The sequence below is a fragment of the Silurus aristotelis genome, assembly GCF_946808225.1.
Source record: "Silurus aristotelis genome assembly, chromosome: 13".
NCBI lineage: Eukaryota > Metazoa > Chordata > Actinopteri > Siluriformes > Siluridae > Silurus > Silurus aristotelis.
In genome coordinates, this window is record NC_139586.1 from 12271054 (window position 1) to 12286548 (window position 15495).

The 15495-nt window shown below is 39.8% G+C and overlaps 1 protein-coding gene across 19 annotated transcripts in view; it reads right to left on the reverse strand.

Annotated features, from left to right (window-relative positions):
• The window catches only part of sox6 (SRY-box transcription factor 6), a 152278-nt gene that overhangs the window by 15793 nt on the left and 120990 nt on the right, over positions 1 to 15495 (reverse strand). For all 19 annotated transcript variants that reach the window (XM_083558476.1, XM_083558474.1, XM_083558472.1 and 16 more), the window contains 4 exons: positions 13601 to 13747; positions 11567 to 11741; positions 10476 to 10663; positions 1132 to 1237 (listed from right to left, as the gene is read on the reverse strand). In XM_083558476.1, coding sequence (XP_083414602.1) covers positions 1132 to 1237; positions 10476 to 10663; positions 11567 to 11741; positions 13601 to 13747 — 616 coding nt within the window. The remainder of the gene's footprint in view (positions 1 to 1131; positions 1238 to 10475; positions 10664 to 11566; positions 11742 to 13600; positions 13748 to 15495) is intronic.

Consider the following 15495-nt stretch of genomic DNA (forward strand, 5'->3'; position numbering starts at 1 on the left):
TGATTGATTTCACATCAAAATCCAGGAGAGAAGCGATCAGGACAGACTTTGGTGTAACTGCACATTCTTTAAATTGTTCTTCAAGTCCATCTCTCCGAAAAAGGTTTAGATTTGTCTTGTTCTCAAAATCTGATCTTAAACAGTAATTCCTGTGTGTTTCATTTCTACACTGCCATGGAAACTGTTCGAAATATTGATGTTTGAGGACCACAAAGGTGAATGATGCTTTGTCGAGCAAGTGCAATCAGACGTCCTGTGACTCAGACAGAGAAGGGCCTGCTTTGTCCTCCAGGCTGTCCTCTAAACACCTAACTGTGAACGCCTTCAAAAAAAATCTAGAGCTGCAGACTGCCATCAACACACGCACATATGCACGCACGCACACGAGCACACACACACACACACACACACACACACACACACACACACACACACACACGCGCATACACACAGACCCAGATCAGTCTTATTAAAGAGAAATTCCACTAAAAAACACTAGACACCTTTCCAACATGTTTGATAGGATCCAGAGAGAAGACATTAATGACATTGATCAAATCCTAAAAATATTTATTTATGAAAGAAGTCTCTTTAACGTCAAAGTTTTGTAATAACCAGATGCATTGTAACATTATGTTTTCTGAAATGTCTGTGTAATTTGCATAACAAGCTGCTGTTTATCACTTTATGTGAGAGGAATAAAAAAGAGTGATGATTGAACGAGTATTTGTAGCCGCTGTAATGTAGGCAAAACAGAAACTAACCTGTTTCATGTAAAGAAAAATAAAGAAAAATTGTGATGTCATTATTTTCTTAATAATAATATTATACCGTGCAACTGGTAGCAAAGACACTGGGAAAGAGGCCATTTCTTAAGCTTAAAGAATGTCTCAGATTCTCAGCTCCTCAATGTTCCTATCAACCACAATGACTCAATGAATGTGATTGATTGGTTTATTTGTTTAGAAAAATCACTGGAGTTTCCTGTATCATTTCTGTTCCGAAATTTGATAATCAAACAAAGCTTGATCAGTCACATAAAATGATATAAGAATGGTCATTACGGTGGTCTTATGAATTTCGAAAGTGAAGGATAAAGGAATTTTAAAGAGGTGTGAGAAGAAAACTTACCATCAAGATCCTCCGGCCTGGTCAGGTCAATTACCCTCTGTCCGATCTTCCCATCCTCTCCCAGTTTTCCCAAATGATGTCCCAAACTTTCAAAGTGGACTCGTTCCTGTGTTACACACAAACACACACAAATCAATCATGTGTCACACTTTTCTTGCTATTTATCTCTACATATATACTGTGTGTGTGTGTGTGTGTGTGTGTGTGTGTGTGTGTGTGTGTGTGTGTGTGTGTGTGTGTGTATATATATATATATATATATATATATATATATATATATATATATATATATATATATATATATATATATATATGCAGTATATATAATCAAACCTGATTTCTGTCTCTAAAATAAATAAGAAGAATATAAAAGACATCAGGTGATGTGGGGGTTTGACGCATTCATGTTATTCTCGGCTTTCAAAGGTTTTAAAAACTATACAGCAAAAGTGCACAATGGGATCAGGAACGCTAGCAAAGCGCTTCTTTTTTCTTCATTTTTCCTTTTTCTTTTTTCCCTCCCCTTTTTCTCCTCTCTGTAATCTTTGCTGCCTGGCATCCTGAGCTCCCTGCCTATCATTTATTCAGAACGTGCGCTTTAAAGAACGCACCGTGTTTTCCCTTTTGTCATGTCACTTTCTGCTCCGATTAAACTCGGCGTCATGTCATACTCTAACACACAATGAAACCCTGTCATTCACGCGCCCAGCAAACAATATTAAATGTCATGTCCGCGCTCGCTGACTGAGTAAAATAACAGTTTTCCGGGAGGCCCCGGCTGAATAGTGGCCGCACATTACGCTTAATGTATTATGCAGAGGAAGAAGGCCGAGAGCCGTTCAGGCCCATTGTGAAATGACCTAGTTCTGCCTGGGAGTGCTGTTTTCACTTCACGAGCATTAACGCAGCCTTCACTTTCTTCACTCTAAACACATGACACTTTGACTCAAAATGATCTCTCACTTTAAAAAAACGAAAAGATAGACAGCCATGCTAATCACGTCCCTTTTGTCTTTCATGTTCTCATTCTCATTTCTGTTTTTTTTTTTTATTCCACAGGTGAAACAATGGCACGCACATACAAATGGACACTCATACAAACATGACTCATTCATTCATGTCAAATTATTAGGATCTGTCCAATATGTAACCCAGACTTCCAACACTGTTTTTGTATCTGTACCACAGACTATGAGCACTGTCTTTTTTCCCTGGACAACAAATCTAATATAAACTTTATCTTTTTTTTTTTTTTTTTTTTTTTTTACATTTACACTTAAATATATTAAATAGAATTGCATTAAATTGAAATATTAACTCCCACAACAATATTTAGAAAAATAAATGATTATGATTTGGTTTTGATTAAAATTTTTCTCTGTATGCTACTATAACAAAATATGGCTAAAAATTGCAAATCATTTTATATCAAATTTGATTCTCTATAATATTTCTGCAGTACCTGCGCTCTTAGAATGAGGTCGTTTTGTCACAAAATTTAAAATCAAATTGGCACATAAATAATAATGTCTCAATTAGCTGGGTGTGAAGAGTGACCACAGGGTGCTCAAAAGAATATATATTTTATATATATATATATATATATATACACACACACACACACACACACACACACACACACACACACACATATACAGTATATATTCTTTGGAATGTAGAGTACAGAAGAAGAAGCTTGCAGAAGCAGACTGTCTTTTGTCCACACACTGGAGCTCGAAGAGAGATAAGAAAGATTGCTTCAATTAAACTCTCAAAGCGTCAACGCAAATACTGTTTTTTCCGTCGTTATTTATTCTGAAACCATCACTCAAAAAAGGAAGCGTGAATCAGTGAGACACCAAGACAGAGACAGAGAGACAGAGAGAGTGAGAGAGAGAGAGAAGGAAGTACAGCAATTTCCCATCGCGCTTGAGGGAACAATCATTATTTATGGCCATTCGAGTGATTCTGATGTACAATTAACCACTACCTGCTTATGAGCTGTCATTAAGAACTGCCTGTCTTGACTGCGCTTTGCTTACTTTAAGTGTTTTCTAATTATGATATACGCAGGCGGTTCCCGCTGGGGACCCGGGCCGCTTTGTGAAGATAAGATAGAGCGGCTTCGCTCCGTGTGAAGCCTCCTACGCCACTGTATTCATCACCCAGGCCACATTATTGCGCTTAATGAAAAGAGCACGCAGTCCCCGATGACAAATTGACGGATGTGCGATTAGCCGGATGAGGAACGGGTGATGTACCATGGATACTCTGGCTGCTGGAAAAGGGTTCGGTGACGACGCAAGTGTTTGTGCGTGTGTGTGTTGGAAGGGGGTGTGTAATAAATTAGCCGCTTCTTCCCTTCCCTCGTGCTCAGCTGCCCTCTCTGATCAATCAAGGCCTTTTATAAACTCATGATCATTAAGCATCTTGTAGGACCTGAGATGGAAAAAGAAAAAGAGAGAGAGAAAAAAAGAACAAGACCCATCCATCCATCACGGAGTTTCATTAATAACTGGCGGCGCTTTAAAGTTTTTTTTTCCTCGCCGTGTGGAGATATAATTAAAAGAACAAGTCAACAGGGAGCAATTGCCCACGAGGAGGGATTCCGTCTTTATTTCCACACCTCCGTATTTTTCCTCTAATTAAGCACAGAACTGGAGATTGAGATTTTGCCGGACTGCAGCTTGCTTTAAGTCCACGGTCTGATTAGGATGCGTTAAATAGAATGCAATTGAGCGAACGCTCCAGTACAGAACAGTGCAGACGAACATTAGAATAAATGTGTGCCGCATGAGCAAGCTGCATTTCCATTAAATTTTACACACTGGGTTTTATATACTTATTGGTTATCACTGCTATAATTTATGTCACAGCATTAGGAAAAATTGCAGCTCGTTTATATGTACATCTTTTCTTTTCTTTTTTTAAAGAGGGGTAAAAAGAAACTCTCTGCAAACTTAACTCATCGTAACTTTACTACCATCTGCATCAAGCAGTGTGATAAATTAATGGCATTTTTATTATTTTATGGTGTCGTTAAATTTTTACTGATCACTAAGGCGACTGAAGAGCAATAAAGGATGCGCAGTATCCTGGGACGCTCCTGTCCTGCCTATCTGAAGGACTGTGAGCTCTAAAGGATATTTATAATGTACCTTACACCAGCAAGAAGGCAGAAACTCCATCCAAAAACAAAACAACAAAAAAAGTAAGGAGAGGCAAGAAGAAAGCCCAAACAAGGAGAAAAGGAGAATAAGCGAGAAAAAGGAAAAGAAAAAGAAAAAGAAAAAGACGTTGCGGTGCACTTAGCGCCCCTCCTATCTTAACCACGACCTCTCTGGCACACGGCTGGCGTTTTCCCATTTTCCCTCAAAATGCGCTCAGCTTGCAGTGCTTCCATCCCACATCTAAAATTGTAGCCGCATGCTCCAAGGATGAAGTGGAAAAAAAAAAGTGAAAAAAAGTCACCCACAATAATCTCTGCTCCTTCCCTCTTCACCCCAACATTTAGTTTTTTTAACAGTAAAACGGTGGCACGATGAAATAATGGGCAGCTGGAACTTGGGGAACATCTGGAAAGGGGCCAGGAGCACCGTGTCATCGCTGTAGCAAGAGCTTTAATCAGGTTGGCCACAGAACATGTGCCGGAGGAGTCGTGTTGTGCTGGTGGCTCGCCTCTACTTATAAATGTGATGCTTTTCTCCGGTATAAATAGGTCTGGCTCAGAGCATGTGGCTCTGGAGTTATTTTTTTTTTTCTGCAGCCAGACCCATACATGAGTACAAAACAATCTCAGTCCTTGGCTTCTATCAGTGTAAACGTCCACATCTGTGTGTTTAAAAAAACAACAACTTTTATCTCTGCTTCTCCAAAGCTTAATTTGATCATGAGCTGTACAGGTGCACAGTTAACCGTTTAGTTTTATTCTTTCCCAGGTGCATAAGACTAATATTATGACAGACAAAAAAGGCAAGCACACACACACACACACACGCACATACACACACACACACACACACACACACACACACACACACACACACACACACAAGGAAAGTGTGTAATAACTTGGCACAAATCTGTACGCATCATGTCCACGCCTTGGTGCTGAAAGCAGAGAATGCACGTGTTATTGCCTCCACAAGCTGAGCGCAGGATAATGGGTGGCTTTGTAAGGTCCGTGGTAAAGGAGTGCCGAGGGAACGCATGCAGCAAGTTGTAGCTTTCAGCTTCCTTGAAAGCTTGTGGTGGTCCTATAGCGGCGTTTTGCCATCCGTTTTAGCCTCTCATCTGTTTTCCATCCTCATGTAACCAATCATAGGGTTATTTATAACAGCATGGCTTCCCAGTAGTCGCTCGCTCTCTATTTCATCTGGCCTTAAGCGCCTACATACGCTTGTGTGGTGAGCTTTCATGCGGTCGCTCGGCCTTTCTTCACAAAAGAAGGCCTACGATTCTCCAGCGAAGTTTTTTCCTTAGCATCCAGTTTTTTATTCCTTGGCCTGTCAGAGAATCGGAGAGGAGCTGCTCAGTCACTCTAATCAAGCAGCAGAAGTGTAGGAGCACGTCAGACAAGGACAGAAAACCCCAGCTGTGGCACAATGCCAATATGAGCTTTCACTTTCCAGCTTGCTTTCTATTCGGAGCAGCAGATTCCTCAGCCATACCATAATTGTGCACCCGGCTGACAACTTTGTCTCGTTTATTGAGCGAGAACTAAAAAAACAACTTCAACCACAACATGTGACCTTTCAACTTCCACGGGGAAATGATCCATTTTATTTCTCGGCCATCCTGCTATAAGAATGCTTTCATTCCGTGCTGCGTTGAGATCATGTGTTTTGGCTTTTTTTATATAAGCTCTGAGCTCTAAATGACCCTGAAATGTTCACTGAGTCCTCGAGGATCTGTTAAGAGCAACCTTGCGTTTTCTTTCCTTATCACATTATTATTTACAATAATGGATTGACTTCAGGAGACCATCAAGACCTTGTGATCAGGAATACGGATTATTTTTTTGTTAGTTTTTATTTTTTTTTACTAGAGGCTCTTACCCAATATAGAGGCCTATAAATGACCTAGTGAGACCTGTTGTGGTCAGATCTGTAGCATAGGGGTTTTTAGGTTTTGAACAAAAGCCATGTTGTTGCTAATCTGTCACACCTTGGTGTAAAAATCCAGAGATCAGTAGAGTAAAGACAAAAACTGATCCCAGACCATGTGTCTTTTTCTACACACCCAAAACCACAGCTTTGTATAAAAAGCATGTATTTTGAATCTCTGGAACATTCAGACTAGCAAGGGGTTCCCAGTTTATGTTCAGGACAGTTAAGGTCCAGTAAAGTTTGGTGATTTATTACCGAATAAACCCAGAGAGTTCATGATGTACATAAGCACTAAAATCGGCAAACTGAGGTTTTGCACCTCCTGATCTTAAAGCATTACTGTAACAATGCTCAACAAAGAAACTTACTGGCAACGGGTTTAAAGATAATCAAATTTTTGTGGAAATTTTGGAGGGCCGAATCCATCTATAGCACGATTTACTTATGTGGCAAAAAAAACTCCATGACTGGCAATTTCCAACAGCAGAAAAAGGAGCAGAAAATTGGTTCCGGGGCTGCCGAGTAGAGAAGATTACACTTTCTGGCCTTTGTAAGGGCAGCCCTGAATAGACCTCGAAATGTACACAGAAGGAAATGCGGTGCACATTGGCTTCTGAATCCAAAAGGTAGCTGGAGAAGATTTTGAGGAGCTCCATTTTTGACTGTTCAAGGAGCCCTCTGCACTGGGAAAGAAGGACAGTGAATGTTCCAGCTCATCAATAATGCAGAGGAGCAGAGGAAGGGGCTGGAAGCTGCTGACGCTCAATAGGTTAATACACTGGCCTTTCACCTTTCTGATTACAGTTTGGGAAACGTCAGCAGAGGAATACATTTTAGTTCCTCAGCATCTGCCATCCTCTATAGCATCGACTGTCAGAGGGGGCTTCATTAGCAATGGAAATAACAAACTTTAATATCCGGGCTGCCGAGGACTTAAGACTTTTACCTCGCTCCTAGAAAACTGAAAGAGAACTGAGTTCTTCTGAAGATGGAAATCTCAAAAAATAAATTTATAAAAAAACATTCTTGATAAAAGCATGCTGAATAATACAGAGACCCAACAGCCCTATTTAGACAATACTCCATTTTAATAAATATTTGAGAAAACATAAATCATCAGAGTGATTATAAAAGCTTTTCTCCTCTCTGCGAAAAAAGGGACAAACAAAATAAAAATAATAAAACAAGCAAGGTTCGCTAAAGCATGAATATTTTACATGAGTACCTTGAGAACAGTGCTGAGAACAGTGTGTGTGAAAAAGAAAGAGAGAGAGGGAAAGAGAGTGAGAGAGAGAGAGATATGATGAAGTAAGTGAATATGTAGAGATGAAAAAAGATGACAGAGGACAGAAGAAAAAGATCGAGAAGGAGAGAGAAGGAGAAAGAAGGATGAAGCTCATCCGTATTGTGCTCCTCGGACACACTTTGTATTAAAAGATGAATTGATCCATTTGTAAGCAGCACTTAGCCCCACTCTCTGGCTCGGTCGTTACACCGGGATAAATCAATATTTAATATCCCCCTCCAACAGCCCCAGTAGATGATTTTAACCTCTCCTTAATCCCCTTTTACCTTACCTTTCTAGAATCGTCCAGGCAAGCTTTCACCATGATAAACTCCCAAACAGTCGACTAGGAGGCAGCTATTAAAGCGGCATCCAGTATTTATGTCAGGTTGGATACAGATCTGAAATATTAATATTCTGAAACTGAGCAAAGAAAAGGCTTTTAACTATAGCCATTTTTTCAACACCATTGAGCATCAAGAGGTACCCGTGTGCCATCTGACAATGATTTCTATAAGTATTTACACACACACACACACACACACACACACACACACACACACACATACATCCATACATATATATATATATATATATATATATATATATATATATATATATATATATATATATATATATATATATATATATATATATATATATATGCTTTACAATTGAAAAGCAGATTCTTCATGCCTGTGAAACATATAAATCATATAAGCAAGGTGTTGCCATTAGAAGTCACCTAAATAGTTAAATGGAGTTCCTGTGTGCAATTGGAGTGTCATGTAATAAGGCCAGGAATTTTAGAGAACATAATTAAACAACCAGAATCATGAAGTCAACAAGTCTGGCACAAAGTTCTGGAAAAATATCAATCAGGGATTGATAGTTTAGTTCTAGATTAAATGGAACACAACAGTCAAGGTCAAGGGAGGTATAATGTTTTGCGTTTTTGCGAGGCACATTGTGAGCATCTGCTGGTGTGTAGACGTCTGTTAGCTATGAATGGATATAATTTTGCAAGTGTTTGTAGGACAAAATGAAAATGTATCGTGAATTTTTCCAAGCATGATGAAGCAACAAACCCAGCCTTGGTTTGAGCTTCAAGGAGGAGCGCTATTTATATTATCAGATGCAGACAGACTTCAGGCTTTAGATAAAAAGTACAAAATGACGACTTCAAATAATATGCTGGTGAGTCTCTCTTTTCTTTCATAGTTACCTATGAAAACTAATTAGCATTTGTTGCCACCTTCTTTGGCGAGCAGAAAGCCGCCAAAGGGCTACCTAGAATTTGATTGCCCTTACATCAAAGTTCTCCAGTAAAAGCACATCAAATATAACTGCTACCTTAATGTCCTAAAAGATGACTTCAGGGAAGGGAACAGAGGTGAGGAGTGACAAGCTACCTGCCTTTAAAAAAAACACAGAGCTTTGCTAAGCTAAGCACACAACTAAGCAGATGAATAAACGTGAAATATGGAGTGGAAAACAAAGTCAAACCAGGACAAAAGAGCAGCAAAGCTCTACCTGCCCGGAACAATACAGACAGGTGTGTACAGCCTGTTGACAAACGCACCTTTTCAACTATTGTTTAAAGAGCAGTGTTCGTGTCATGTCAAAGCATATTCCTCAGCTTGGATGACCATGAGCTAACCCCAGACTTCATGAAGCAGAGTAAATAGCTCATGACTGAGGAAATAAATACACAGGTAGTGAGCAATGTGCTCGCATACCATAACCACCTTCAACAAAAGACCTAGAAGAATAAAAAGCTTAAGTGCAAGCTCCCAAAAAAACTTCCCTTAAAATGCTGTCTGTATAAACCCCTGAGCATTGTGTTAGAGAAAGTAAGATTTTCGCTCTACTGCCATGGAAAATAAAGAAGAAATTTGCTGGAAAATACTCCAACAATAGAATAATAGTATTCTTAATCCTGGGAATTCTCTAAATCCTCCAGGGAGATTTAGAATGTATTTTGTATCATATGTGATTCAGGCATAAGGTTAGATATGTTATAGTCATGCCCAGTTTCGAAAGAAAAACACTTTTGTCTAAGTGTCTGCTTAGTGCTACACCACCACCACCACCAGCACCAAGTCCTTCAAAGTTGTGGCTCCTCAGATTTTTTTACATATATATTGACCTACTTTACGATGTTGGTTGAAAGTAATTAGGCACTAAAACATCTAAAATATTAATGATGCTCCACTCCCAGATACTGCCTGCTTATTGCAGCCAACTGGCAATGTGGCATCAATCAAACGGGAGCAAGTAGGGATTTTTCTAACTCTCGATTGGCTCATTGATTGAAGATATTTTTAAAAAGGGTCCCTCAGAGTCATCGTACAAAGCGGGACTGTTCCACACCAGGGGTCTGTTGCCTTTAATTGGGCCGGGACTTAACGGCTTGGACCTGCTTATGGGGCAGTGCTGGAAGATTCAAGATGTCCCTCAAACATAGCCACATCAAATAAAACATGCACTCGAGCACAGTATAGGCTATGCCAATGTCAATAATACACACCGCTGACCATGCCAATGTCAATCACATGAAGTCTCCTGGACCAACATCAGAAGTCTTGCTTTTTTACATTTTTTTTATGAAGTAGATCATCTTAACATTACAGGTCTGCTATAGTCATATCTATATTCCCTGAACTGTTCCTGCAATCATAAAGATGATCCTTTGCACATTCCCGGGCTATCAAGATAATCACGCTTTCAAGTGTCACCCAGAGAAGGATGGATATTCTTTTGAGTCTTGTTATTGAGGTTCTGAGGTTTAAAGTAGAAACACAGTGTGTAACTGCTATGGTTTCTCATCAACAAAATACAGAAACATTAGTGAGGCCATGCCCAAAAGGTGTGAATGAGAGACACATGGGCATCTCTGACGCCTACAATGAAAAAAAAAAAAAAAAAAACATGCAATGACAGGTGCTCACCTTGTCAGCTCTGCAGTTGTTAAGACCGAGGCCTGAAAGAGCCGAGAGTTTAGCGTCCATGCTCTGTTGGTGATGCTGCAGCTGCTCACGTTGGATCTGCTCCCTCATTTTCCTTGCTTCCTGGATAGCCTTCATCACAGCATCCTGGTCTCCAAATAGTGCTGTGGAGTTCAGGTTTGACAAGATATCTGCAAAGATTTGTGAGACATGTAAATACATGGAAAAAAGCACAACAGCAGACTCATTACAGTGAAGGCCCATTGAGCGAAAATGGCACTATGGGAGGTCTAGTTATCAACTTTTCATGTGTGTGGGGGGAAAAAAACAACAAGGCAGCAATCTTGGCATGTGATGCCTTTCTGTAATTAGTGGATCAAAGTGAGGTGAGGCTGGGTGAGGCAGTTAAAAGTCGGAAATAGAGCAAAAAATACTAATGGTAAGTCTGTGTTTAAAGACTCGGGTCCATGGAAAGAAAGGAAATGAATCTAGTCAACTAGCGTGGTCTTGCTTTAATGAAAGACTGTTTTTAGCAAAAGTCAGTTGTAACTTCCGCAAAAAAAAAGCTTAATATGAGAGGTAAACCAAGATCTTGGAAACAACTAATTGTCAGTGCCAGCACCCAGTACGCCGGGGTGTCTGGAATGCCAAGGTTTGAGGGAGATTAAGGGGATGTGGTTGTGTAAATAGAAGAGTGTGCAGTGGGATGAATAAAAATTCACTTGGGTGTGATATGATGCAGAGGATGTCATACACTGGCAATGTTAGAACTATATTAGTGTTGGAAAAAAAATGGAAAGGAGCAAATAGCCCAAAAAAATACAAATTTAACACTCTGCATTAGTCCTCAAGTAAGGGCTTTAATATCTAATAAATGGAATACGTTCATTTAACAACTTTATCTATATTTAAGTATATTATTATATGGTAATATCACTAATTTATTCATTGTGTCATTTATTAATGTGTATCATTTACATTAGTTTAAATCACAATGCTGGTGAATTCTTATTTGTAATTAGTTGTTGGTCAGAAGGTGCTGATGAGGTTCTATAGCAAAGTCTGTGTGACAAAAGCATAATGTGATGACCTACCGAGGGATGATCCTCGGCCCAAACCGAGGGGACTGGGGATGCCTCCACTTTTGGGCTGGCTGCTTGGACTTCCCTTGCTGCCCGTGAACAGGTTGTGTGTCGGGGACATAGGGGATTTAACTGGCTCAGCTGTCTTAGGCCGGGCCGAGAGGTTCAAGGGCTGCGTTCCCTCCTCCTGCGAACACAAGAAATTACGTTTAGAACAAACAAAATCCAACAAAGAGATATCAAGACAAATAATTAGCCTGACTCTGCCTATGAGCCAGGATAAACATTCATGGCTAGGCGTTGTGCCATGCTGAAGCTTGTCTGTGTCTCAAGGCTGGGTTTTGTTCAAGCTAATTAAGTCATGGTGCGATTCTCTAAGGTACAGGCTTTTCTTACCTACCTGTGTTTTACCAAACTCTTTCTCTGCAATGCCAGTGATATTGAAGAGAATTTTATCTCATGTTGTAGACTAAAAAAAATTGGGGCTCTTATTTGGCAGAGAGTGCCACTGTCCAAACAGATGGACCACATAATGAACACTGCCTGGAGCTTCTTGGAAATCTGACTGCCAATTACAGTTTGTCATTCAATTACACGTTAAATAGTCAAACAAAACAGATTGCCAGCTAATTAAGCACAGCATATCTGCATATGGCCCTAACAGAGCTAAACGCTGGCTGTGTAGTTGATCAAAGTCGTAATTACAAAGATTACATGGTTCATGTAACAAGTGTCAGCTAAACAAATGGGGCTGAATAAAGACAAATGTTTTACGTCATGCTCTGAAATAAAAGATCAAGCTGTATTCAGCCTCACTCTGAACAGACCATGTACCAAAATCCTGTTTAAGCCATCATTAACCAAGCCCGCTAAAGAAGATCCCACATTACTTCTTGTATTGCTGATTTATCCCCAGCTCTATCGTGATATTAAACAAAATGTTTCCAAATGTGCACGTGTTTCGAGTTACAGCAGCAGACATGGGGAAAGAAAAACTGATGATGTATGCAGGCTCTATTCAGAGCTGAAGTCTGTTCCAGCATGTGGTAGAAAAACTGCCAAAGGACAAGCAATCACCAAATCATGACCTCATTAAGATAAAACTTTGCCTATCGATATAATTTATTTTATGCCTTTGATGTAATCTGGCTTGGTTTGGACCAAACTGTAGGATATGGGGGATTTTTTTTGTTTAAAAAAGGCTTCCAACTTTTGTGAGGAGAAACCACATGTACCTAAAAATGATTCTCCGGGTGTGCACAGAGCCATAGCAACCCCGTCCACACAGTTCTGCATGAGGGAACAAGAGCCTTGTAAAAGTCAAGCCGGATTGATGGGCTCTGCGGAGAAAGCAGCGACACGGTACCATGTGCTAAGCTAACGCTACTGTAAGACTTCATTTTTATGAGTTGTACTTTTTTATATACAACCTTCTTTCAATACTAAATGCGAAACACTGGTCATGGCTTAGATTTTTACATCCTACATGAAGTGACTTTCAATCCTTAAATTCTCGTCTTTTGATAGATTCCATGGATGATTTAAGAATGTAGTCTGGGTCAAGTATCACTCCAGGCCACACTTAAATGTTCTCCGTTTCACACTTTTTAGACCATGACAAGAGACATCCATTGAGCTTTTAGTATTTCTGTTTACATGATAAACTAATAGATGCCAATCTGACTGTTGAATAAAAAGAATGACATCTACATTCTAGTGTTAAGATTTAAACTTGCCCTTTAGGTCATTTACACTCATTGCTTAAGATTTCAGATTGTTGAGTAAAGAGGGAAAAAGAACAAGGCTTTCCAGAGTAGCTGGAAAGCCCTATTTATATATAAAACTAGACTTTCCTACATGTGGAACACTGTGATTAGCTCTTCTTTGTGTTGTGGTTTCTTGGATTGGGGCAAAAATGTTTTGTTTTTTTTATCTACTTAAATGAGAGTAATGCCTTGATTGCAGGTATTCCCACATAATAGCATGCTGTGCCAATGGAATGCAAAGACAAATAATTAAAAACAGCAGACAGGTAGTAGGCTGTACCTTGACTTGGCCCAGTGGGCTGGAGGACCTCTTCTCACTCTTGGGCCCAGGTGAGAGTTGCCCTGCAGAATTAGACAGCTGGGGCAAAGGCGCCATCTTGGCTCCTGGAGAGAGCTGCATGCTGGCCAGCTGGGCGGCGTAAAGTTGCTGCAAAGAGATAGGAATAAGTTCACAAAGCATTAGCCACCCCGTCCCAAGCCAGCCAACATTGAAAGCCATGTTACCCCATGTTACCCCCCCACCCCCACACACACACAAATACACTTTCCCTTCTCTATCATCCTTTTTCAAATACCTAACATAGACTGTAGTCCTATATAACCACATTTAGCGATATGAAAGCAAATCAGATTTCATCTGTTCTATTTCATCAAATGGTGAAGATTTCAACTTCAACATTTGAGCTGCCATTTTATCAAACAGTACAAGTACTATCACCAATGTACCATTATCCATTCACTGCAGTTGTATTTCCATGACACATAATATCAACAGCTTCCATTAAGACAGAAACCCAGACAAAGCAAATTCTCACCACTCTTATTATTTTCCTTGGCTTACACTCCCAGCCTGGCATGAGTAATGTTTCAGTTTTGGGAAAAATGAAACAGACGGGCTATTGGCTGTTAAACCTCAGAATGTTTTTTTTTTTTTTCAAGGTACTGTGTTGGGAATGTGCATTTGAGCAGTTTATATTTCAACCAGGCTGATAGTTTGCCAAATCACATTTAGTTTGATTACTCATCCAATATTATCAGACATGGGAGGGTGAGAAAACTAAAATACAGTAAAGGTTTAAACTAATTAAATACATTTTTATTTTGTTAGGTCTAGCAAGAAAATATTGACAAAAGTGTTCATGTGTCTCTTGTAGTATTAACAAGAAGCTGTGAATAATTAGACTTTGTTCTGTGTTCCATTGAGAGAAAAATCCTGCATGTACTTCTGTTAGCCCAGAGGCTAGTATTGATTAGCAAGCAGGTAAATGTTTAAATTGGCTTTTGTCTCCACAAATAAGTAGCAGGGGTCAGACTAAATAGCCCATGGCCTCCATGACCTGACACATTTAATTTGCGTCTAGCTTGCAAAATCCAGTCAAGAACAAGCCTCAGAGAAACTACTACCAAGTTCCATGAGTTTTCATTAGCATCTAAAGGGTCTGCTGTTCTTCGTGTCATTCAGCCACTTAACATTGAAAAAAAGAGCGCATATAAGCAGGCATGTCTGCTCTCTCTGCACTCATTTCCTCTTGTCAGCAAGCTGCATAAGGACTCCATTTGTCTGAATTGGAAAAAAGTGGCATGAGCATTAGTGGCTTGTGCCCCACCTCAGCTATTCAGACAGAAAAAGCCAAGCCCGGACAAAGCTCTTTGTGTCCACTGTGTATCAGAAGATATAAACACAAAAATGCTCTCCGCCGCCCAAAGTTAAACACTTGCACACTAGTGGTACACAAAAGGGGTCATTCTTCTGCGGGGAAGTTAAGGCAAGTGACAGCACATGGGTACAGGAAATGGCAGGCTGATTAGGTTCACTCTGTGATAGTATAGCCTTACTGAACCATATAAATAGAACAGTCATTGTGGGTTCAGGTCCCACTCACAATCAACATTTTGCTTTCATATGAGTTCTAAAGTACCAAAAAACAAGGGCCTGGAGTTACTGTTTTCATGTGACTAATCTATATCTTGGATAAATACATAAAAAGCAACAGTCTTTTGGCTGCATTGTGGATGTGGATGCTGTCCATCCATTTCCATGCCACTAATGGCAGATTTGATCCTGATCTCATGGGAAGAACTTTTTTCTTTGTAATATATCCAGTAACTAAATTTTACTTAAATTGTGATAAATAGATAGAGGTTCAGAGTGAAGGTGAGACACTGGTTAGCATG